Consider the following 26,305-nt stretch of genomic DNA (forward strand, 5'->3'; position numbering starts at 1 on the left):
CTCCATCTTGTGATTGATTGCATAGAGTGGGCTGTCGATGCAGTAGTTTATCAAGGCTAAAACTGAGTTGTTTCCATTAAATTCTCATTTGACTATAGCTATCCTAAGGAGCTTTCTTGAGAATAGCTGTCTTTATGCCCAGTGTCAGCTCATGGATATCAACACCTCACGCAGGACTGTAGAACATGCTTATTTTATTTCCACCCTCAGTTTAAGAGGTGTACTCTGCCCTTCAGGGGCACCGCATCAGCTTCTGTGTCATCAATACTGGGCTTAAAAATACCAAGCGCTCTACATCAGCTTCTGTGTCATCAATACCGGGCTTAAAAATACCAAGCGCTCTAAGCCCCTCCACGCATGGAGGTTGTTTTCCTCCGTTGGTGCAATACCTGTACCAATCTGGCATCCGTCTTCTGTTCTCAAGTAGTTAAACCAAAGGTTTCTCATTGGCGAAGACTGATGCTTCTATAAATCTGCCTGTGGCCGTGCATTAATCTAAATGATGCAGTAGCTTTACAAAACAGGTATCTGTAAAGTTCTGTGGAGCAATGTCACCTTAATGATACATCATCAGAAGGTTGCCTGAAAAAACAACGTCTGTTGAAACGTTCAGAGGAGTGAGAGAAGGGCTTGCATTTGTTTCATGGCTGATGTCAAAAGAAATTCCTGCAAAAGCAACAAGAGTTCACTGTTTTTAGGAAGAATTGGCAGTGACTCTCACTTTTAGTTTGCCTTGTGCTTGCTTTTAGAGAGATTCTTGTGACCTTTCCTGACAAGCTCTAACACTTCCATTGTTTGCTGCAGGCCTTTGAAATGTGGCAGAGATAGCCTTGGGCCCAGGGAGGTGCATTTTGCTAGTTCAGTTCACATTTAACAAAGTTAAAAGCTTTGAAAATTGCTATTCCTCATCTGTGGTTGAAGTTGCTTAATTCTGGCAACCTGCCCCAAACCCTGAACGTTCCCGTCGTGGCAGAAAGCCAGGGACTGTGCGCCGGCAGCATCCTGGCAGCTCGTCGGGGCTTCCAGCGCAGATTACACAGGAGCGGAGGCTGCAGCCCCTGCGCCACCGGCAGCTGGGGAGAGGAAGGTGGACGCAAGGAAAATGCCTGTCTGTCTTCCCAGAGCTGGGAAATGAGGCCCCGTCCCTGCGTGTGACCTGCTCATACTGTTACATTACAAATACATGTAATCATCAGAGAATGAGCTCAGCGTTTGCTTCTGCCTAATGGTATGAGCTAGACACCATTTCCAGTTTGTTTAATTGAAAACATGTCGTTCAAGACAAAGATGATGCGACCTCAGGGAAGAGAAGCTGGACAAGTTTCAGCCAATCCTTCTGTAATAGTGGGAGCTGGGAAGGAGCTCACTGGGGCTTTTTTCTCATGGCCGTTCTGACCATCAGATGAAATTACTTGCACATAAGTAACCAATTCATTACGTTGTCTCAGGTTGGTTTTTCCTTTACCAGCTCATTAGCATAATCTCCTTGCCATTAGCTGACAAATTTAGGGCTTCTCAACCTGGTGAGGTAGCTACCCTTGCTCCTGTGCTACAGTGCTGTTATCCTCTGTTAGCAACATCGACAGGGGGAGGTAGTCGTCTTGAAATAAACAGTCTGTCTTGTTCTTAATTAGTTCCCATGAGCAGACAGGCTCCGTGTCCTGTTGCCCAAGTGAGGAAATTGTCCGGTAGTTGATGTGTGTGGCTTGTGGTTCCGAAGGGTTGGAGTTCAGTTCCCAAATACTTGGGGTTTTTTTATCCTTTTAATCCCCAACAATGAAAACCAAACTAAAACCCTAAAAGACTCCGCTGAGAAAAAGTTACTTCATTGCTAGACAAAGTGAAAGCCGAAAGCAGGCTACCAGGTAATTACCAAAATTACAAAATGAAATACTTGGCAGTTGTGAACTGCTGGATTTAAGGTAGCCTCAGTTACTGTGACCTCTCCTGTCTCTGTGCACTGTATGCCTGTAGGTTGTATACGTGGAAATGTTTCAGTTGTGCGACTACATACCGTGTGTTTTTGCCGGACCACTTCCTCTGTGCTCAGAGCAAAAGTAACCGGACCCTGTAAGAGCAGGCAGCTGTCTGCAGGGCTGCCATTTCGGCTTTCCTGGGAGCTGGAAGGGGTTCAGCAGCACGTGGTCTCTTTGCTACGCAGGGTGGATGCCACAGAGCCTGGGCAGAGCGTGTGGAACTGGTGTGTGACGCTGAGCAAGCTGCCTGGAGAGTGTTTGAGGCTACGAACGATGCGTGCCTCTCTTCAGGATGGCCAGTCTTCAACTTCATCTTAACTTGTCTGAGTCTGGCAGTTGGGTTTTGGCTATTCTGAGCACTGTCGCCTGCCCCCGGAGTCCGAAGGAGCACTTTGGTGGGATGCGTACGCCAGATTCACACCAGGTAGCATCTTAGTTCTGGTGACAGTTGATTCCCTTTACTGGCTCAGGCAAGCTATTTAATTCAGGCCATTTCCCTGTTTGTAAAATACCAGTTGTGAGGCTCTTATCACGTCAGTATATTCACTCGCCCATCGCAGTGCCCTAATGCTGTGTGCTGGCTCTCATGCCAGAGGTCACAGGCAAGTTGAAATGCGATGTTTGATGGAGCGTTTGCATCGTACTGCTTAAATGAAGCTGGGTGCCATATGCTTTTTGCCTTAAGCAGTTAGGTAGGCACAGTGTGAGAAGAAATGGGTAGTGATGATTAGAATAAAAAATAACATCGTGTTTGTTTGCGGGGTTGGACAAGTAAAAGTCATGAAACCAAGTCAAGCATGACGGACTTGCTAAACCTTGCAGGCAGGGACGCTGAAGGACAACCATTGTGTATATGACTCAGCCATAGGCAGCACAAACCCTGAGTTTAGGTGTGAGTCAGCGAGTGAGAGTGGCAAACTTGTGTTGCGTATCCACATTAGCTGTCGGCACCATCAGAAGAGTGAGGAAGGCAAAGTTTTAAGATGTCTGAGGCTGGAAAAACCTGGAGGTTACCTAAATACCTGTAATTAACCATATACAGGAAACAAATTCAGTGAATCTGTCTTCTCCCCGGCAGCTGGGTTTTCAGATCTCCTTCATTTTCAGGGACAGTAGGGACTAGAGGCGTTTTGGTAACCATATGCCATGCCATGCAAATAGAGAACAACAAAGTTAGAGACTATACTCCTAAACCACTAAGTCTGTGTATCAGAGTGAGAGGCTAGCAGAATTCCTCACACTTCTTCCTGGGAAATGTCTGGTCTCTAACCCGTGCGCGCGCTTCCCTTACCAGAATCAAAGAGCAACGCCACGTGTATTCGGTTGTGTCACTGAAGCTGTCATGATGTTATGCTGACCTGCTACTTAAAAAATAACTAACTAGCCTAGGTAAAGAATGTTTCAGCACAGCTGGGTCATGAGGATGGTTTTTTCCATCCTTGGAGTAAAAAAGAAAGGAGTTTTATTCTGTCTTTGCAGACTCAATTTCCATATTCTATTTCGGTCCTGATACTGATTAAATATCAGCTTTAGACTTACGCCCGGACTGTTCCACAGCCCAGAAAAAACAAAATTGAATGCATGTTGGAAATGTACAGACCTTGCCAAAGGCATAAATTCTATTAAATGAGCGATATTCAATTTAAAGTACTCAGGCTAAGCAATTCCTCTGTGAAGAGCCCTGTGTTGTTTAAAAAATAAAATTCTAGAGTGCCATCTTGGTGATATAAAATTATCTATTTGACTGAAATGTATTTGGATGTCTTGTTTATATTGCACCTTTCTACCATTTTTCAGACCACTCAGTTCAGCTGAGTTTCCCAAACTTTTTTTTTTTTTATCCAGCCACATGCTGTGCATTTTGTCTCACCTGGTTGCATGTTTCTTTCATTCACCTTATCTTGCATTTTAATAGTTTCACAGATTTCAGGGATCCTAGGCAGCGCTGCAGTTTTGATTGGGGTAAGGGAAAATCCCTTCCATTTTGTTCAGTCAAATAAGCAGGTGGGGCCATTGCCTGTGTTCCTTCTTGAGGAGCAGAACTGTTTGTAGATCTTCCCAGCTCTGACCTCCCAGCCCTGCCTCAGTCTCCGCTTCCTCTCCTCCTGCAGTTCCTTACCGTTCCTCGGCTGTTCTCTCAACTCCTGTACTTTTTGGGGAGTTGGGTTCATTAATATAAAACTCAAATCTTCCACCCCGATTCCCAGAGCTGCTATGTACTCTTTTTTTTTTTTTTCTTACCCCTCTCAGCACCTTTCTCCTCCAGCCCTCAGCACTGCCCCTTGCTCCCTCGAAGCCCCCTGCCCGGCAGCCTGCCAGCGGGCCCTGGGGAGCCGCAGACAGAGCCTGTGAGCTGTGTTCCGGCTGCTCCTGTGCCTCACGCGAGGGCTCGGTTCATCGCCCCATGTTCCCATCACCAGGTCCCGTCTTGAGTTTCTTCTCCTGAGCGTTGGCCAGTGTGTGTTGGATGTTGGAGATGCGCTTCAACCCTCGCTTTGCGAGCCATCGGGGCGCTTGCTGCTGCATCCCTCAGAACAGCAACACAATAAGTATTTTAAAATGCAGGGATGCAGTCTAATGCTAGAGCTGTTGTCCTCTTGTTAACATAGAGTAATGGTCTGATGGGATAATCTCCCAAGAGGAAAAACGTGTATGCTATAAAATGTATTAATTAAGCTTCCAGCACATGTAGAAGAATAAAGTGAAGATACTTCTGTTGACTGTGAAACAAAGATATCCTGAAGCTAGTGCTGACTCCAGCTGATAAATCTACCCACATGGTGCTGTGCCAGGGTGTGAGCTAGCATGTGAGGGACCGGCTCTGGAACCTCTGCGCTTGCCACGCAGTTAACCCAAGCTGGATAAAAGTCGGTTGTACGCGGTTCAGTGGGGAGCTGATCAGCGAGCGGGTCTGGTGACCTGTTGTGGGAAGCTCCTGCTTGGTGGTGGCATTTCCAGGCAGGTTCTCAGGGACTTCAGCTTTTCAGCTCAGAAAGCCAAGTTGCAACTGCTGTATGTTTTAGAAGAATTGTGTAGTCGGTACTGAAAAGAATTATGTAAGAAAAAGCTAATCGAACTTTAACTCCATTTGATAGGTTCCTACCGATTCTGCAGAACAAATATATGCTAGAAATAGGCGCTTGGTAGTAACTGTGTTTGCACTGAACCTGTAACTAATGTGTATAACCTACAGGTATTGAAGGGAAATGTTTTTTCATACTGATGCTTCACAAAAAAATCAAAGCTAACGTTTGTTAACCCTTCTGAAGGGGTGTCAAGTGCTCACGCACAATTCTGCCATTGCTCAGTCATTTCCAGTGTGTCTGGAGTTGAGTGCTTATGCTGTAGATTAAATAATGAAAGCTTTGACTTAGGTGGTGAATAAGAGCATAACATTATCATAAGATTAACTTCACCTTTATCCAAAAAAACTTGGAGTACTAAGTCTGGAAAGAAAGCCATATATAATTTCTGCTTTATCAGCTAGAGAAGAGAAAACTGTGTAAATACATCATGCACATGCTGAATCTTGTATATTTTGCATAGAATACTTTCAGAAAATCTAAAGTAAATGGAAGGACAAACACGGGAGAAAAAGCTCCAACTTAAGTACAGATTTTCCAGGAATTGTAATCAGGGCTTTAAAAAAATGATAATATGTAAACAAAATACCAAGGGGCATCCAAAGGTATTAAATCAATAAGTTTAGAATTTTGCAAAACCTGGCTTTAAAATCAATTACATCTTCAGTTTGTTAGCTGTGCAATTAAGGCATTTGAATGGTAATTTTGCCTAAGGCAATTTTAGAGTTAACTAGAAAGTATTTAGGTGGTGACTGGAACATTTAACATTTCTGTAGAGAGTTTCAGTAACAAGTACTATGACCTTATAGTTGACATTTAATGTATCTGGTAGGTAGTGCCCTATGGTTTGAAGATGTAGCTCTGTGCTTTAAAAATTTGTTAAAATATCATTTTCCACATCTTGATAGTACCATTTTAATTATTTTCTCCCAGTGGTGTTATTTCTGTTTATATAATTCAGGTAGCAAATATATTTTAAGCCAACGTAGCACCTTAAATTTGGGGTCAGTGGTTAGTTACTGGGTTTTGCTTCAAGTTGTAAAAAAAACTGGAGAAGAACCTGATCTTAATTACATCACTCTGACTCTGGAGTAACTGTCTGGCAGCTCTTAACCAATATTTGTTTCTCTAATTAAAATCTGTTGCATGGTGAAGAAAGTTTATCATTTGTTGCTGCTTTTTTCCCCCCTATTTTATATATCCCTGTTAAGATGCTAATTATTGTATTTAGAAATATGTCTTAGCATTAAAGGATTTGTTCGTGCTGATTTGAATCATTGACAGGATTTAAAAAAAAATACCAAACACTTTTTAACAAGTTATTTTGTACCTATGATCCGGCATTTAAAAAAAAAAAAAATCTCAGCAAGGTATACATTTTGCTCTTTCTAAATGAGCTGGCAGTGCTTCTATCTGATGATGAGGTAGGTGTGTTTATAAAACAACTTTTTAGGGCTGACTGTCACGGTAAATGAAAAATTGCCTTCCTGGTTCTGTAGATGTGCTTCCCCAGCAGCAGTGGAAGCATAAATCAGTTGGTAGCTGGCAGCTAACTGCTGACACTGACACGCTGCAGTCAAGGGGGGGCATCGTTGGTCTTTCGCAAACAGGCAATATGGCCAAAAGGGTTTGCTTGGGGCACTTCTGTGGCTGTGACAGAGTAACAGAGTAATTTAGTAAACAGTAAATGCCTTGCTCTATTTTTGTCTTAATTTGGGAACTCTCCAGCTATAAGGTGCACAGGCAGCATGTTTTGTTGTCTACGTATGCTTTTAATGATACTACATTGAAAGACTGAGTGGGCTCAGTTCTTCCCGTGTAAATCAGAATTTGGATTTACGTCCGGCAAGTTCAGTCTGTTTAATTACATCTAAGAAGTTTTTACAGTGGTGATATTTTCCCGGTGAAATTAGTCTGTATCTCCTGAAGACCTCAGCTGCAATCAGTAAGCAATTCTGTGTGAATTTGCGGAACAGCTGACAGTGACAAATGCCAAATGCCTGAAATACTTTATTCCATTTTAATTCTTGGTTTGTGCTAACAAAAACTTTACTAAAAGCGTCAAAATACCCTTTCGGGAAGCAATTGTTATTAGATAATGATACCTGTTAGAAACCGCCCTCCAATAGTGGTTTATGGCCGAAATTCCTTTTCCACATGGAAAACCTGAAGCCTGGAAGAGGCAGCTCTCTGGGTACGGTTGGTTGGGAGCGGCTGTTCAGGAGCACGGTGCCCTGTGCCAGCCTGCGCTGTGGCTCAACCAGGTGCAGCGCGGCCACAGCCTTCCTGCGGGGCCTGGGCACGGGCACCGACCCCCGTGCCATACGGGGGGTCACGGCTCTGCCTCGCGCCCGCTCCCAGCCAGCCCCCGCCACCTTAGCATCCTTACCAGTGGCTTCGCGGGTACTCTCCTGTGGCTGGGTTTTGGGAAATCTTGCCCAGGGTGTGTATCGCGGGCTGTGTGGGACTGTGTCTTAAGTGTTTAAGCGTGGTGTTTCCACTGGTGCAACTCCTGGCCGGTTCTCCTACGGAGATCTGGAATCCCATATATCTGCATCCTTTGGAGACAAGCGCCAAGGGTGAGGACTGGAGATAAAAACTTGCAGTCTGTGTCTTTTGCAAGTTACAGTCACTGTAAACTGACAGCTGTGAAGGACCTGAACTCACATCAAAGGATGCAGATCATCTAGTTAGGTCAACTAATGTTAATTCACATCTTCCATTAAATTCTTTTATCTTCTTCTCTTTTTTCTCTTTCCTTTTTTTTTTTTTTTCTCTTTTCCAGCCAAGCCCGATACCAAGTCCTGTTTTGGGGAGAAAGCCAAACGCGAGTCAGTCCCTGCTCGTGTGGTGCAAAGAAGTTACAAAAAACTATAGGGGAGTGAAAATCACCAATTTTACTACGTCGTGGAGAAATGGTTTATCCTTTTGTGCAATATTACATCACTTTAGACCAGACCTGATGTAAGTTGTATGCTCTTTGCCTTCATAAACTAACTCTTAGAAATGTATAACATTAAATTTACGTAAAAATGAAATCCCTATTCATTCCAGGTGTTGAACTTTTTTCACCCTTGTCTTTCAAGCAGGGAACCATCCTTTCTAAGAACACAGATTTATGAATGCTCAGACTTTATGACCTCTTTGCTCTCCCTTGTTGCATAAACAATTGTTTCTCCCCCTCTCTGTGATTTGTTTTTCTTCTTCTTAATCTTATACAAAGAACTGACTTCAGGATGATTATGAAAATTGTGCTAGTGTTGAAATGAGATGAGAGGAATAAGCTCTTTGTACACTGACAAGGACGGATTACCTGCTGGTAAATTTGGTTGTCAAGGCTGGCCTCTAGTCCTGCCTTAACTTCTTTTTTAGGTAGAAAGCTTCAGGCCATGAAACATGTAATCGGTGTTTGTTTATTTATTTATTTATTCCTTTAATTTTCCACACTATTAGTTTTGTTGATTGAATTGCTGTGAAATTGCTAGTTACTGTATGATATTTCTGTATGTCAAATTTTTAGATGCGGTTTGTTTTAAAACTGCTGCTTTTATCAAATACTGTACATACCTACTGTGCCATTTTCCCCCTCAGTGACTACAAGTCCCTGAATCCTCAAGATATTAAAGAGAACAACAAAAAGGTAAGAACTGCCAGGAAAAAAGAAAAGACATAGCTTCAATTTTGGCTTCACTGCAGGTTTTTATTAATTTTGGGGAAGTGTGGTTGTTTTGTAAGGTTGTAACTGCTGCTCACAGAAGGTATTCGGCCTCCTGCGGTTCCAATGGGATGCATTATTGACTCTGGTTTGTCATGGTCTTTAACATTCACAACAAGTCAAGGCTGGCATTAGAGTTTAAGTGTGAAAGCAGAGGGAAGGGCTGCCCAGCCTTCTGCGATCACTCCTCTTGATTTTTCTGATCAGCCACATAATTAAAAAAAAACAACAACGTAAGTGCTCTCAGTCTGTCGTACGCCAGACTTTTTCTGCTGCTGTAATGGGGCGTCGTGTGTCGGTCACGATTGATGGTGCTTTGATGGTGATTTCTGTATTTTTAAAGATGAAATTTTACACCTACTTCTACGTTGCACCAGCCGAGTGAAGTGGTTTGTGCCACATGGAAAGCTTAGGGCCAAGTATTGAGACAATACTTTGCAAATAAACTGAATTATTAGCAAAATAGTTTATAGCATTGTGCTGGGCAGCTGTTTTAAAACAACCTTTGTACCTTTGTGATGCAAAGGTGGAAAAAGTTTCTCTGGAAGTATCAGGAACTTGCTTTGGGAGTCACCAGAGGACTTTTTATTTCTGCTTGCTATTTTAGACCTGTTAGAAGCTTTGCTGGGCCCTAGGGACACGTTTAGAAATGATAATTTTCATGTGAGTCACTGATAATAAAATTGTTCCTGAAGATCGCCTGAGAATTGTTTTTAAGTAGCTGCTTTCTTAGTGCTGTGATTTTATTTTTACATTGCTTTAAAAGCACTAAATTTAATTGGGATGAAGTTATAAAACTATACTTTGAATAAATTAATTAGGTTCAATATTATATGGGAAATGTAACTCAGGAATGTTAGATTGTAGATAGGTGGAATTCCTGAAAGTGCTTTGTTAAAATTCATTTGTGTTTGTGGTAATTATCTTATAATGTGCCTGCACTCTTAAGTGTCAGCCAGGGAGTTACTTGTCTTTAAAATAGAATTTAAGCATTATAAATAATGAAATACCTCTGAGCGGCTGTTATCTAATGAGTGATTTGGCCAGTGATACCTTTTTCATACTAATACAGGGTCTTATGATGACCTAAGTGGATTATCCGTGACATCATAGTGTTTTCTGTGACCATATGGTTTTGTACTTAAAGTTTCATTGAGCGTCCAGGCTCATTAAGCTGGATTATAAAAAGAGAAAGAATAGATAATTAATTAAAAATGTTGGCAGTCCAATCAGTCATCTTTTCCTTATGAAACTGTGATGGCAAACGGTGAACTTCTTGGCCCGTCTCTCTCACAAGCTATAGTTCCCAGGGCTGAAGAAGGAATGATTGTTGTTATTGTGCAGGTTTTTTCCTTTCATCACTTGGCAAGCCTTCGCCTGACAGCTACATTGAGTATCCCAGTTGCTTCCTGCAGATTTATTTCCTGGTCTCACACAGTTCTGCCCGATAACCCTGCGTGCCCTTGGTTGGAGTGAATGCAGCACTGGCAACAATGGCTACCTAGACATTCCATGCAGATATGGAACACGTTTGACAGCGATTCCTCCTAACCAATTAAAATAACATCTGTGGATGAATAGGTCAATTTTCTTTGTCTGAAGCAACACCCCCCTGCCCCCTGAAAGGAGTTAATAGGTGACTGTGGCCACAGATTAAAGGTTAACCTATAGAGTATATCTTTTAGAAGCGCGTGACCGTGTTTGTATTTTAATAAAAATCTTGAGACAACTATTTCAGTGCAGTTACTGTGTATAATTACACACGGAAACGCGCTGTTACAACAGGCACATCATCGGGCCTTCTTTATAGCACACGGGGCATTCGCCAAATTGGTGCTGCCACTGATGCTAGATAAAAAAAGGTCTTTGCCTGTGACATCTGATCTTTGCCAATATGTCAGTGTGTTACATAGCTAGGAAATGGCTGGAATACTGCCCGTGGTGCTTGTGCTGATGGATCCCAATTGATGTCTGTCAATCAGCTTGTCAGTAAATTAAAAAAGAAGAAATTTCATCAGGAGATAGGTAAATAGGCTTAGTGTCCTGAATATACGTATGTGTGCACGTTTGTATTGTAATTTCCGCAATATAATTATCTCTTTCAAAAAAAAACCCAAAACCCAAACAAACAAGAAAATGAACAAAAAAAAACCCAAACCAAAAACCCCCAAATGGCTACTCCAGTTTACATTAGCGTCATTCAGAATTCAAAGATATTTGGGGAGCATAATGCCCACTGCAAATTCAAACTTCTGTCAGGAGCAACAGAGAAACCAGGATTATCTTTGAAAAAGTTAGAAATGTTACAGGCATACTTTCCTGGCTGATCCAAAGAGTTGTGGTTCTACTTAAATCTCACATACATCTAGGTATTGTATAGCCTTCCCAGTAACATTAACCGACTAATTTTATTTAATATGTCCATTTGATTATTAGTAATTAATAATTAAAAATGTGTTAAGATTGCAGCTTACTGGCAATATAGTCCCTTATGAAGAACAGAAATTTTTCATATTGCTAATAACATGTCCTGCACTTTAAAAATGTAAGCTACTAAACTACACTTGGCTGGAGTTTGGAGGGGATGAAAGAATGAGAAGTGGAAGGGCACAACAGTATGGTTCTACTAATGAACTTCTGGGTTTAATTATTTTATTGTTTAGAGTACCTTGTTTCATTTGAGGGATTATCGTGTGGAAATACTAATATATCTTTTGGATGTTTGATTGGAGTTTTCCATTTTAGTGATGCACTTTTTTCTTTTTCTTTTCCTCCAGTTTTTGACCATTTCTACTAAATTCCTCAATACATTTGAATTTGAGTGATTGTCTTAAGAAAATATTCCATTTTGCAAGGAAGGAATCCCTATTTTAGAATATACATTTGAACAGAAGAATTCAGAATTACAGGGATAGCATTGAGTCAAAAGGGAAAGTTTCCTTACCTTTAAGCTGATGGCCATATTTTTGTAACAGGCATTCACACTCGCTTCTAACATTTGATTCCACAGAATCGTAAGCAGATATTTAATTGTGTGTGTAGGCGTTGCTCGTTGACCTCGGTGGGATCACACAGGGAGCACAGTTAAACAAGCACATAAAAACATTTGCAAAATCAAGGCTTAGTTATGCCTCTGTTTAACAAAAAGTAATTTCACTTGGAAAATTTACTCTGTGAATACCATGTTACAAACAAGTTAGAAACACGAGGCAGTTATAAATGCACTGGAGTAGCAAGAAGCTCCCAGCTTTTCCAACAGTGCAGGAGAATCCACCGCACGCTGCTGGGTGGGTGCTCACCAACGTACGATTGCTATTTATAGACTAATGGCTGTAAAACATTGGCGTAGCAATCTAGATATCTAGTGTGCTTCAAAATGAGAGAGGCAAGAATGTGTATCATCCGGAATGAGAAGAAGAGGGGATGGGGAATAAGTATCTGGCATCAGTGGGAAACTTGTGTTTAATCCCAAGCATCGCCAGAAGAACTGAGCAGACAGTGAAAAGTGGTTGCAGCTGGATCGAGGTTATCCATCGTCCCAAATTCAGTCCTGTTGTAGTGTTACCCATTCTAAGCCAGTGGCAACTCTGAAACGCTGTCCCCACCTTCATTTTACAGACCCTGGGAGATATTCGTAGGATTTAGTTTTGTTAGCATATAAATAAGAAATTAAGAGCATAAAAGAGTTCAGGTCAAGTTGTGTCAGCTTTGGCTGCCATGGACTGCTCAGCCCATCCTGAGGTAACCTTCCGTTCCTCGGATGGTGCCTCCCACTGCGCGCCGTGAGGGGTAACAGGTTGTTTGTGCCACTGAGTCAGCACTGACCCACCTAGTCACACACACGTCCTGGTGCTGCCTTTGGTCCGCAGGACCATGCAGCTGGCTCGCTGCCCTGCTCTGCCCAGCCGCTGTGCTGCTGGTGCGTGAGCGTCTGTCATTCCCAGTACCTGCCCCAGCTTAGGCTGCCCCCCCGATCCCTGCGCTGCTCTCCTTTGCCTCCCCTCTCTCTGTGCTCCTCGCCTCTGTTCAGTGCCACCTCTCTTGCCTCCCTCCTCTCCGTATCCAGCCGGATCCTGCTCTTCCAGCTCTGTGTCCCAGGAATGGGTAAATGACAGCTGTCCCTCTTCTACCACCTGAGTTCTTTCCATTCCCTCCCACCCATCCTTTTCCTGCTCTTCTACTCCGTCTGGAGCGTTGTATCAGCAAACACAGCAGTTGTGTTTTCCGCTGCTGCTCCTTGATCTACGCACAGCTCTGCTGTTATAAATGGCATAACAATCTCTCATAATGAACCTTCCCAAGAAACGATCCGCCACCAAAGACCAGCAATTATTTTAGGCCAAATCATTTTGCACAGGGAGAGCCAGAAGGGCTTAAAACCAAATTATTCAGATAATTTCTACGTCTAGGTAAACTCTGTGAATCATTTGTTAAAGTGATACAAAAATGACTGCACCATAAATGCTGCGGCAAGTTATACCTGAGCATGCGGGGAAGCGCGCAGGAACTGTGGGAGATGAATTCCAGCTGTCAGAAGCAGTGCTGGAGAAGTGGCCAAGATGAAAGTGGCCTGGCCCTGGCGCGGGGGGACGGGGGAGCCCGCTTTGTGCAGAGCAAGTGAAACGGCCGGCTCTGCCGGGGCGGCCGGGCCCGCGGGCACTCACCCTGCAGCGTTCACGGGCACGAAAACCAAGCGGATGAAAAGAGTCGGGTTCTTTTCTTTCTCCCACCCTTCTAAAACTAAATACATTAAGGAAATTATGTAAAACTGGGGTAGAGTTGAAGCCAGTGATGTGTGTTATTGTTTCCCTGTGAAAGGACAGGTTCTTGTCCATGTCTTACATTTAGCATCCCTTTTTGTTCCCAGTAGCATAGGGGCAGCTGTGAACGTTTCGGACCCCGTCAGAGGCAGGAGAATAGAGCTGCAGCGCGGCGGGGGGAGAAGCCAGCATGCTCTGAGTGCTTCTACGTTAACAGGAGGCCTCTTTAAAGGCTTCCTTGAAACTCAATATTGTCTTCCAGGGTTAATCCAGGATAGTAATAATTAATTGTAAATTGAGAAACGGCTCTAATTCTTCAAAACTAGAAAAACCTGATGCACCAAGCCCACTGGCTTAAAGGGCTAGCAGAAAGGAGACAATGTGGCCTCACAAAGTGGGAGGCTTGCAAACTGTTCAGCTTTGGGAAATGAAAGTGGAGTGGGAATGAAATTCACTTTCTCTTTCTTATAAATGTAGTATCAACAAATGTTTTTAAAATGCATTTCTTTGTTGGATTAATGTGATATATCTCTTATATCAAGTAATCTGCGGTGGTGGTCTTTTTGCCTATCTGGACATAGTTTTTCATCAACACAAATCACTGCAATTACATGACCAGGAGAAGAGAGAAGGTTGATCGCCAGTGATAAAGCCCAAGATGGATTAGTGTTGTGTTTCTTATATCTTTGTTTCTTATCTTAAAAAGCCATCCTTAGTTGCTTTTTTTCTGGTCCAACTCTTACACTTTTTTTTTTGTGTGTGCTTGTTTCCTGCTACTTGAGTAAGAACCACTTAAGACATTGGTAGGTTTTCTGAGTGCAAACAGAAGGGCTTTTAAGTTGTGGTTTCATGAACAGCTTTTCACTCATGGAAGTGGCGTCATTTTGAGTAACTAAAGATTTTAGTGTAGTGTGCTATTGAGGTATGTTAAAAACATTTGAAACAGTGCCATTTGAGTGTCTTCACTGGCCATATTCTCTTGGGTTTGCATTGCTGTTGGGATGCTCTGGGAGATATCTAGAAACCATTGGGGAAAAATCGATGAGTTTGATGTTGGATTGTGAAAAAAAAAAAAAAAAAAGGTAACTGCTGTAATGAAGCCAAAAGACTCATAAGTAGTAAGAGTTGAACTCATACTGTTCCTGTAATACTGGGTATGTTTTAGGCTTGCTTATTTTGACTGAAACTTCCACTTGCATTCTTGAAATGTTATGTTATGTAAGCAACTGCCATGTTGTAATCTTTATTTTGTCTGTTTTTAAAGGCATATGATGGATTTGCCAGTTTAGGAATATCACGATTGCTGGAACCTTCTGACATGGTTTTATTAGCGATACCTGACAAACTGACTGTCATGACCTATCTCTATCAAATAAGGGCGCATTTCTGTGGCCAGGAATTAAACGTGGTTCAAATAGAGGAGAACAGTAGTAAAAGCACATACAAAGTGGGTAACTATGAAACGGACACAAACAGTTCTGTCGACCAGGAAAAATTCTACGCGGAGCTGAGCGACCTGAACCGGGAGCCCGAGCTGCACCCGCCGGACAGCGGTTTGGCAGACTTTGCTTCTCAGGATGACTCCGTGTTTGTAAATGACAGTGGTGTTGGGGAATCTGAGAGCGAGCACCAAACTCCTGATGACCATTTAAGCCCAAGCACAGCTTCCCCTTCTTCTCGCAGGACTCGAAGTGACACAGATCCACAGAAATCCCAGCAGAGCTCTGGAAGGACTTCTGCGTCTGAAGAGGTTGGGCGGTGTGGTGGTACAGATGCAGCACAAGCACAGCCTGTGTTGGGGAGGAAGAAATTGCTGATAGCTGATAATTTAGACTTGAGTGACTTGGCACATGTCGGTGATGAAAAAGAGGATGTGTCTCCCACGGCTGCTGGTGAAGATAACGACAAGAAGAGACACCAGAGCTCAGACAGTACCTCTGGTTCCTCAGAGCAAGAAAAGCTGGGACGTATCGGGTCCACGGAGAGCACGAGAGCAGATCCCGGTTCGCCAGTCACAAACCCAAGTTCATCTCCTACTTCTAAGCTTGGATACTCCTTCAAAAAGGATACGGATCTCACAAAGAAACCGCATGCTTCTCTGAGGCAAACAGAATCCGAGTCTGACGGTGATGCCAGAACAGCTTTAAATCATGCGGATCAATCTGCAAAAACAGCCCAGGTAAGAAATTTAACCTGTCTTACACCTGCGAGTCGGGATGGAGTTGCTGTTCGAGTTCTTTCTCCATGTTCATAATTTGCACCGTATCGTCAGTGTAAATGGCGAGATGACCAGGGTATTTTTATTGTTGTGCCATAAATACTTCGAAAAGTAGGTGGTGCTGAAAAAGAGCCGTTACGTGAAAAAATATTTTACAGGCATTGTCCTCCTGTTAATCTTTCTGATCTCTTTGATATTAAAGTTGTATTCTCAGCTGTCTGAAAGAAGGTGGCTCCAAGGGTCTTGCCACTGAGGTGTGGCAACACCTTTCTTCTGAGTATTGCATACTGAAGCAAAAACTGCAAAAAGGCTTATCAATTCATTGATCGATATTCAAAAATTGTAAAGTTTTGAATACTTTAAAATGTACCAAAGAGATTTCAAAATCTTGTCTGAGAAACCACACAGCCTTGTGAAAATAGCCACGATGGTGATGTAGAAACTTCAGAAAATGAAGTTACGCTGTTCATCGACTGGCGTGAAGTACAGTTACTTAACTACAGTATCACTTTCTTTTCTCTAAGGAAACAAAGTGTATGCCTAGCTACCTTGCAGATTTAGTGTGAGGATGAACGCTGAATATTATATAAATGCTGAGTATTATCAATAAAACATATCACAAAAATACATTAAAAATGTTTTCAGCCCTTTTTACAGAATTGCCACAGCAGGCTCATGGTGTTACCTGTGACGGGCTTTCTTGAGTTTGGGCCTTCTCTGGCATTGTGTCGTTAGCTCTGGTGGGAAAGGAATATAGGAGGGTTTGGGGCACTGTGGATCGCTTCACGTATTTTTACATTTTTTCCTGAGTAAGCATCATAAAGGTTTATTTTATTGCAAGAGAAGCAGTCTGTTGATGGGTAATAATCACCAAATATGAGTTCCATAGCCAGCTAATTTCTTTCCTTTAATTGGTGAAGTCTCATGAAGTTTTCTTCATCATCATCTTTGTGTGCCGGGTGAGAAGGGAACGGCTTGGCCCACACACAGTGGTGGAACAGGAGGAGACGGGATGGGATGTCTTCTCTGTGAAGACTTCAATGTGCAAGCGTGTAGTAGGCCAAGAAGAAGGAAGAGATGACCCTGACGAGTTCTCTGCTGTTAAATGTCTGTGCGTTTGCACATGGTGGCAGAACCTCGGATGGGAGCCTCAGTCAGCACCTTGAGTGTGGTTGTTGGCTCGTCCCTCCCTGGGCTCCCACCCTGCCGGCGTGGGGGCACAGCCTGCGTCTGTCCCAGGCTGCGTAGCGCAGAGCCTGGGGCCGCGGTGCCCTGCGTCCTGCCGCGTACGGGGGCTGCGGTGCTGCCTACCCAGCACCCCTCTCCTGGGCCTTCTGCTCCGCTACAGAATCGCTCACAGGTGTGGGGAAGGGACTCCTGTGGCAGTTCATAAATGAAGTAGGATCAGGCATTTTCACAGGTTTTTTTGCCCTGTACCCAGCCTCTTTGTGTTCAGTTTAAGTTATAAATGAGCGATACCCATATAAGTAGCTAACGAAGCATTATATTTGCATACATATTAAAGTAAATAAGTAAACACATAGCACATTTAACATAGCTTCCACAAAGCCAATTATTTTTTTCCCCATTTGCAGTTTAAAGGCATTAAATGTTGATAGAAATTAAGTTTTAAGGGGAGGGGAGAGAACTCTTATTTACATTATAAAGGCCTATGACATTTTTTTCTAATTTTACATTTTGATCATCTTTACTTTTCATTTCTATAGAATGCTGTCACCTCATGAAGCTGTAATCCATGTGACTCCTCACCTTTATTATATAGGAAGGCTCCTGGCTGTTAACTACTGTATAAACATTGAGTACCCTGAGGCTGCCTTGCTGTTAATTATATTTCTTTATTTTTAAGCAACGTATGTTGTCAAGACAGGAAGAACTTAAAGAACGAGCAAGAGTTCTGCTGGAGCAAGCAAGAAGAGATGCAGCTTTAAAGGCAGGGAATAAGCAGCTAACCAATACCATCATCCCAGCCCGCAACAAGCAGCTGAATGACGTAAGAAATATTGGCCAGTATGGCAGTTTACAAAGTTAAAATTTATTGTATGTACATACGCTTTGGGGGGAGCGTGTCCTTGCAGGATTTTCCTTTTCCACGCTGAATTGCTCTGGTGTGTCGCATCCCCTTAGTTCACTCCAGCCTGTTGCTCCTGCGGTTACAGCCAGCAGAAGGATGCCTTGGACTTCCCCGGAGGCAGAGGCCTGGGAGCACCTTCTTTGAGTGGTACTGCACTTTCTAATGGGACGAAAAACAAAAGTTACTTGTTAAATGATAGCAAAGTAATTTATGCTATTTTTGATTACTTCTCTTTTTTCAGTTAATGTAAATGCATTCCCCGTGCCTGTGATGTCAGCTATTTGCTGCCTCATAAGTGTTGTGGCAGTGAATGAAGCTGCTTGTGACAGTCTTGTAAAAGAGTTGATGGAACAATTCCCTTCTATCACTGAACTTGATTATGCTGGTGAGGTGGGAAAGTGGAGCTGGGGAATGAACTTCAGTGTTGAAGCAGCTATGGCTGCACCTCCAGTGGCCTCCGTGGTGACCTGGAAGGATGCATACTCTCTGGAGATGAAAGCTAATTAATTTTTATGCAAACCTTCGCAATGCAGGTTTTGTGATTCCAACTATTGCGCATTAGAGCCTGTACTGGCAACTGAAAATGTAAATGTAACCGAAACATAATGATACAGAGAAAGGCTTGAATCTTTACTGCTTCACGTCTTTCAGAGCCTAGTCCTGAGGGGCAGATTCTGCTTTTTACATAATTGGGATCATACAATCAAAAAAGAAGACAGTGATTTAATGTCTCATTTCATTCTCTTAACTCTCTTGAATTCCTGCTGTACTTCTTTTTTTCTTAACAATTCTTCTCCCCAAACTGACACTTTCTTTCTACAAAATATATTCATATATATGCAGACAAGTCTTATTTTTATAATGATGACATAATAATATATAAGCAATCTTTTTATTACTTTGTATTCAAGTTTTTCCTAGATAAGTCTATTTTAGTATAAATTTCACTTTGGATTTTTTTTTTAATTAGTCTTTCATAAATCAAACAGCATTGGAGGAGGGATAGTATAGGCAACTACTCAGGCAGAAACAACAGTAATTAAAGTTGCCTAACATTTTTTATTACAAGCTCCTATTTTCAAAGGTTTTACAACTTTGCTAGTATTTCATTGTTTGAGCTGAAGTTTTCCCCATCAGCTCTCTGCCTCGGGGTAATATTAAACTGTTTATTTATTTATTTATTGCTTCAGAAAATACTGGTCAGCTGTATCAGGTTGGATAAAGCATGGTTTTATCCATGTTAAAAAATATCTATGGGAAGAAAGTTGCATCCCCTTCTGAAACAGGAAAATCTGTTCAGAACAAAGTTGTGTTAATAGAACAGTCTCGTCAGAGAGCCTTGGAGTTCAGAAAAGTTGGTCAGTGTTGGTACATGTTGTCTGTACGGACGCAACACAGCCAGAGCATCTTTTACCGGCGCTCCCCCAAGGATCTAGGCCCACTGATGCAGGGCATAGTACTGGAAAACAAAACTTGTCTTTTACACTCAAAAGTCTTGCAGATGAAATCTGAGCAGGAGGAAAAGGAGCTGCCCCCATGGCACGCAGAGAGGTGTCGGGGTAGATGGCAATGGGAAGTTAAACTAGAACGAGGACTGTGTCTAGCTGAAGGATAGGAGGTGGGGACAGGGTTTTCAAGATGAGAGTCAGGATTGCGTAGCTCAGGAAGCCAGATCCCCCACAGGCCCTTATATCATTTGTTACAGAGGCTGAAAAATTAATGAGAAGCTGCAGGAAAGAGAAGGGCCGCTCTGCAGAGCCAGAGTTTCTTACTGCCTCCATCAGAAGTTCTTTACGAAGTTGGGAAGGTACCTTCAACCCACTGTACTCAAGGTGGAGGATTCCTTGATTTCTAATTTCCAACCCAGGGTTCTTGGGGGCTGATTTCTGGCAGTTTTGAATGCGCCCAGCTGTAGCCAAGTCAAGGAGAACCATGCTGTGAACAAATGGTCCTGGTCCCCCTGAAACACTGGGCGCTCTGAGCGAGCAGGTAATGGCACTCTTGTCTTGAGTTGGCTGTAACATAAGGATAACAAAAGCTCCTTGGCTCAGAAAGGTGGTATGGAGGTGTAATTTGGAAACTCTTAGATATGGTAGTGAAGAATCCCACAGACACGCTCTGGAAGAAATGAATAATTCTGTGTTCAGAGAAAAGTTTAAGTAGTGTAATTTAAACAAGGTGCAGGGCAGGCGGCAAACGATGAGGGTGCAGCGAGGAACTGAGCAGTTCTTCACCCACTGAACATTGTCAGTCATGGCCGCTGAAGAAGACAAGTATCCTGTAGGGGAAAAAAAGTATGGGCTAAGCAATTAAAAACTGTACAGCCTTGCATTGGTTCCAATTTCGGACAGCTAGTGTAATTTTGACATTTTCTAACTTCTGAGCGCTTGACTTACCAGGCTCAACATGCTCCTAACGCATTTCAGTGGGAAACATGCATTGTGGAAGGGGGATGTCTTTAAGGAGGCTGGTATATAATTCATACTTCATATAAAATATGTGGTTGCTATATAATAATATATATTATATAGTGCTGTATATAACATATGTTATATACATATCCATATATGTGTATGTTCTGAATGAGGATGTATGTATCTAGAGGTCGTTGCTTATTTGATTTTTGGTGAATAGTACAGACTTAGTCCTGTTCAGTGTTTTCTGGTCATTAAGGTTAATTAATAAGAATCTGGACTCCGAGCAGCGCTGTCTATGCCAGCGTGTGGTGATGTGCAGTGGTTAGTTACCCAAACGAGAGTTACGATCCTGGGAATCGGCGTTCAGTAGTGGGAATCGGACTGAGCTTGTTTTGGGGGTGGATTGGGAGGGATTCAAAATAAAACGGTTTAAAATAGGAAGATCTAATTTCAAATAAGAGAACTTCAAATAGGTAGTTCAGGGCCAATACTTCCCAATTCTGGAAGTTTGTGGTTGCACCTTTTTTGCTACCGTCACAACAGCGCTTTGGGCAGCCCAGTCTGTCCGTGCGTGCCCTGCAGACCCGTCAGCCCAGCTGGGCTGGGCACAGTCATTCCTCACTTCTGAGAATCTTGTCCCGTAGGCTTTGCTCTTACTACGTTACCTTTGCCGTATGAGAGCTAGGAGTTGCTGTTTTCTTAGTAATCAAGTGAGTACAATGTTTGTGGGGTTGGATTGCTGCTGGAGGTCAACAAAAGGGAGGAAATTTCCAAGTCTGGTCCCTGGTCACAAATGCAGGGTATGTGCTCGCCTGGTTTGTTTTGGTAAAAGTCTTTTTTTAAAAAAAACCACCACAAAACTGTTCCTGTTTCTCCTCTAAGCACAGGGCAAATACCTTAGACCTTCTTCAGCCTAAGTCTTGCCCTTCCTCTGACAGAACCAATATTGTGATATTTTTTTTCAGTAGTCCTGTACTCCGGGCTTGCTTTTTCTATTCTTTTCTTTTTCTATTCTTTTCTTTTTCTATTCTTTTCTTTTTCTATTCTTTTCTTTTTCTATTCTTTTCTTTTTCTATTCTTTTTCTATTCTTTTCTTTTCCGCTTCCTCTTCACTTCTTCCCCCTTTTTTAACATCTCGATCTCTTTATTGACCACTAACTGGCCTTTCATGGGGTATTGGCTGCTTTCACATGACTTGTCCATTCTCTTGGCTGTTTACCCCTTTTTCTTGAGTCTGCTTTCTTGCTGCAGCGTGCTTCCATCCTCTCATGTTTGTGCTCTGAGGTTAGGCCCATGCCTGTATCCTCACTTGCTTTGCTTTTTTAATTTCTTTTGTAACTCAGAAATTGATGAAGTTGTGCGAGTAGAAGAGTAAGGCACCAAATTTGCTTGTATACCCGTTAACACAGTCTCATTTTCCTCTGAAGCGCCTATTTCTCGTTGCATCCCAAGCTGTATCCTCTTCCCTTTCTTTAGTTTGTGTTTTCTTGTTCTTTCCTCTCTCTCAGGCTTTCAGCTGTGTGCCCTGGCCATTTCAGCCCCGCTTCTTCTCCTGTTTAACTTTTGTTTTCTTAATACTCTCTCCACTTGTTCTTCCCTTAGATATCTTTGCTCTGTGCCTTCGGCTCCATCAGCTTCCATTCCTATTCAGCCCACCTGGTGTAGCCCCGTCACTCTCTGCTGGCTTCCTCTGTTTGTATCACACTAGCTCTGTTTCTTTTCTCCTGTTTCTTCCCTACTTGCAGCATGGTACAGAAGTTTTTTCACTGTTAGGTCTGCTCTTCTGGCACTTCTCAGAAGCCCTCAGTCTGCAAGCTGTACGCGTGCCAGCCTCTATGGAGGTCTGTAAGCCTGTAGGCAAGTATTTGAAGTCTTTAAGAAGAGGCTGTGTTGATCAGAAACTCCTTGAAAACATGCTCGTGGTTTGGGAGGATCATAGATATGGCCTTAAAATTGCTGCAGCCTTTTGGAGACTGGAAGAATTAGTTTTAAGAGCTCTGTGAAGAGAGCTACTGATCCCCTCATATATCCCTTTCTCTATGGTAGATTTATAAACAGCTCAGCCTTTCTGCTTGCTTTCTTGATGTAGGTGTGCATGTAGTGACTCTTTTACGAGATGCTTCTGTCATTTCCAATCTGGTATAGCAGCTGTAATCACTTAGCTTTTAACCAGGAGAGCCTTTTTATTAGCTTACTCATTTTTATTTAACTCACCTTTTCTCATGATGAATATCACAGGGCTGGAAGGGACATATCTGCTCCCACCAGCTGTTGTGAAATAACCTGTAGTGATGGTTGTTAGCAGTAGCAGCCTGGCTGGAATGGGATGCTGGAAAGGCAAGGAGGCTGGAGCTGGTCTGCGCGACCTAACAGGCACAGGGGCAGGCTAGAGGGAGGACCAGGACGAGGGGGAAATCCTCAGGGGGCTGGAAGGGCTCTCCAGCAGGGAGCCCTCGCTTGCAGAACGTGGAGTGGAACTCATAATTCTTGGATCTCAGCATAACTCCGCTGTCAGCAAGTATCTGCGAAGGCCGGTGGCAAAATGTTCATCTTACTCTTCTTTAATGACTGGTCCGCATAAAGAATGGAAATTTACTACAGCTGTCGCTTACTCTGTAAACTCAAATGGCTATGGTTATAGAGTCAGCATGATTACAGAGAATGGAATTATGAGTTAAGAAATGCACAGGCAACTTTAATTAACCTCCTTTGTGTATATGCATTATGATGCAGTCTTTAATTATGTGATCACATACTATTTTCCCCAAAGCAATTGTGTCTCATTTAGCTCAGAGGATTGAGGTGATGTAGAAGGCTGTTTGTCCAGAGGACCTCTGTCCTTTTGGTTGCAGAAACTGGAAGGTGTACAGCAAACGAAGCAGGGATTGCAAGGAGCGAAAGGATGGAGGTCACAGTTAAGGTGCTTGAAAGAATGAAATGTAGTGCTGCCTTTGCCTCAGAGTGCCCGATCAGTGCGAAGTGTTTTGAACCAAACTTGCTCCAGGTGGTCACTAATGGCGTATCCTTCCTCTCTGGATGGCCACCTGAAGCGAAGGTTTGATTTGCAAATGCACCGAGTGTTCAGGTTGGTCAGGGAAGTCATTGGAGCTGTGCTTGAGACAGAACGGGCTGCATAAAGCCAAGTGTACTGAAAACCCCCAGGTGACAGGCTTCCCCGAGCGAGCATCCAGGGTTAGATCCTTTTAGCTGGATCTCTCTCTCTCAGCTCTCATCTGAAGAACGGGGCAATACCACCACCACGGGGTGTGGTGAGAAGGGAGTGTGATTAACGCTTTTGAGGCACTTACATACTGTAGTGACGAGCACTGTAGAAAAGCCCTTGAAGAAATCAATAATTCTGTCTACAGAGCAGGATCTGAATATTGTGGAGTAAAGAACAGTGCTACTTACTCATGGACCTATGTACCGAAGAATGAAAATAACCCAAAGTGTTGGGCACCACTCAGTAGAGCTCGGGACGGAGCAGGATGCAAATTGATATGGTGCCCACTAGTTTTTTTTCTGGTGTCTCCTAAATCATGCATCACATTCTTTTAACTTGCTCTGGCAAAGGAGACGGCTTTAGCAGGGAACGCTGTATACATGGAGTTCACGGTGTACAGCGCTTGTCTGGCAGGGGATGTGGTTTTCTTCCTAACACGGGCCGCAGGTCATTCCTGAGGTTATTTGGGCTTTGCACAAGCTAAGGATTCTGCCTTGGTGAATTTAGGTGCAGGGCTGGGCCACAGATATGGATTTGGCCAAAACATTTTGCATATTTGAGATCTGGGATAGGTTCTGGGGGGCAGGAGTTCGGTACCGTGATGCCCGGGAGGGAATCGCTCTTGTCTTTTGCCTCTTGTGAAATGGGAAAACTTTCTCTTTCTTCACAGTGGTATTTGAGGATGACTACACTCAAAATTGTGGGGGTCTCCATTTGGACAATAAGTATTTAAAGCCAGATTACTATAAAACAAAAGGGTGGTTTTGGAGGGCAATCCTGATGCTGATGCTGCGCTTAAATGCAGCTGTTGCTGGCCTGCTTTCTGTGCAGATAAAGGGCTGGGTTTACTTATCCCTGCGACCATTATTGCATAGTTATTAAAGTTGAATGGCAGTTATAGCTGCCTAAATATTTTTTTAAAAAATAAAAGGTCTGGAAGAGCAGTGGGGACTATATTCAGCTTTTGTAGTAGAATTTGAAAGTACAAAGTATTTCACCGAAAAGCTGTTGCCTCCAAACATCCGAGCGCTGTCTGCGTACAGAGGGCAGCAGGAACAGGCTGTGCATGAGATTGTTTCTTTCAGCTCAGAGTATTGCTTTTTATTACTCCCTTGCTCAAAGGACTTGTTGCAGCTGTATCTAATTCATATTTAATAAGCTCTTTCTACTTCAGGTGTCAATCTGTTGTCCCCACTACTTTTCATTTTCATAAATATTTGAGTGCATAATGGTAACTTTTTTTTGCACACACAGTGGACCGGTGGAAATGGAAGTCTTTTTAGAAAGGCTTCAGAAAGTGACAAAAACATGGTTTTCTATGCTCTTTAATTTTGATTGCATTCATTTGCACAGATATGGTTGCAAGCTGCAATAAAATAAAAATAAAGCATTATATTAAATGCTCAGAAAAAAAGCTTTATTAAATGGCCCTATTTGTTGATCACGAATCTGCTGCCCCTCTGAGCTAATAAGCTCCAAACTGTCCTGCTCTAATACGTGACCAAGAAGTAAACTCTAGCCAACACGAACAGAAGTGGTACAGGAAGCAAATTCACAGTAGGCTGCAAACCCAGGATATTTTAATTTGATTGAAAGATGCCTTAAACTCAAGTTAGCATTGCAAGTATTCTTCCCTCCAGATATTTTAACAAGTTCTTGAAAATGAGTACCGGATAGCTTTATTCAATAAATCTTTTTTCTGTGTGAAACCAGAATCCCTACTTCTGTTCCATTAGGAAAGGCATCTAGCTTTATCAGTGGATTTTTTAATATTTTTTTCCCTGTAGTGTCCTCAGTTGGGAAATAAATGCCTGTGATTGAGTGGTAATGTTCATTCATTTAAGGAAACACTCCCAAGTTATTCCTATCTTGTTTTTCCAAAAAAAAAAAACCAAACCCCAAAGAGAAAATCTGATCTTTATTAATTAAACATCTAACGTGAATTTATTGAGGTGTAGTACTTTGCAGATGGCAGCCTTGGTCTTTTATATTAATTGGAAAATATTGATTGAAAAAAGACTAGTCTGTCATGCTAATAATTGCAACCAGATTTAGATATGATCACTAGATCTTCCTGAGATTACAAAGAAGAAGTTACCATCTAATTGGTAAAAAGATTGAACATTATTTTGGTAATCCCTGAGCTTTGGTAACTTATTCCCTGTTGTTCATTTATATGTCTTGTCTGTATGCCACTATGAAGTGGTTAAATATGGTTTAAGCTGATAAGGCTGTGCTGTATAGTATTTACATTTCATGAGCATTCCAAGTTTTATAGCTCTTTTAACAATATACTTTTCTTTAAATGAAGGTTAGACCTGCTGACTGAACACTTCAAAACCCCAGCTGAACTGATATTTACTTCTTTATAACAACAAGCTAAGGTTGAGATAGCCTGATCTTATTTCCTTGATGGCAATAACAAACAACTTGTTTTATGTAACGCTACTCAATACATGAAAATAAAAATAATCTGTAACTTTCCAAGAAGGTTCTACATCTTTTGACTTCATATTTGATCTGTTTAAGCACTATGAAGTTGTGTTATTTTGCTCTACACAAACACTGTCAGAGACAACTCCCTGACGTAGCTGGGAAAATAAATCAATTAGTGCAAGTAAACTCATTTCTAAGAAGAATTAGTATGCACTGTCAGTTTTGTACCGGGAGGGATTTCACGAATAAAGTGTAACCTTTGCTAATGCAAGACAAATGTTATGCAGTTTGAGTTTTAGATATAAATGCTTGAGATTCTCAGCTGAATTTTATTGCTGTTATTTTGATAAGCTGTATCTGTTTACACCACTTAAGCATCCGGCCT

At 42.4% G+C, this 26,305-nt stretch overlaps 1 protein-coding gene across 1 annotated transcript in view; it reads left to right on the forward strand.

The window, feature by feature from the left end:
- The window catches only part of EHBP1 (EH domain binding protein 1), a 225,616-nt gene that overhangs the window by 137,178 nt on the left and 62,133 nt on the right, over positions 1–26,305 (forward strand). The window contains 4 exon segments of the mRNA XM_055809787.1: positions 7,845–8,023; positions 8,651–8,699; positions 14,799–15,713; positions 17,620–17,763. Of these exon segments, the coding sequence (XP_055665762.1) occupies positions 7,845–8,023; positions 8,651–8,699; positions 14,799–15,713; positions 17,620–17,763 (1,287 nt within the window).

This window comes from Falco peregrinus, chromosome 7 (assembly GCF_023634155.1).
Source record: "Falco peregrinus isolate bFalPer1 chromosome 7, bFalPer1.pri, whole genome shotgun sequence".
Lineage (NCBI taxonomy): Eukaryota > Metazoa > Chordata > Aves > Falconiformes > Falconidae > Falco > Falco peregrinus.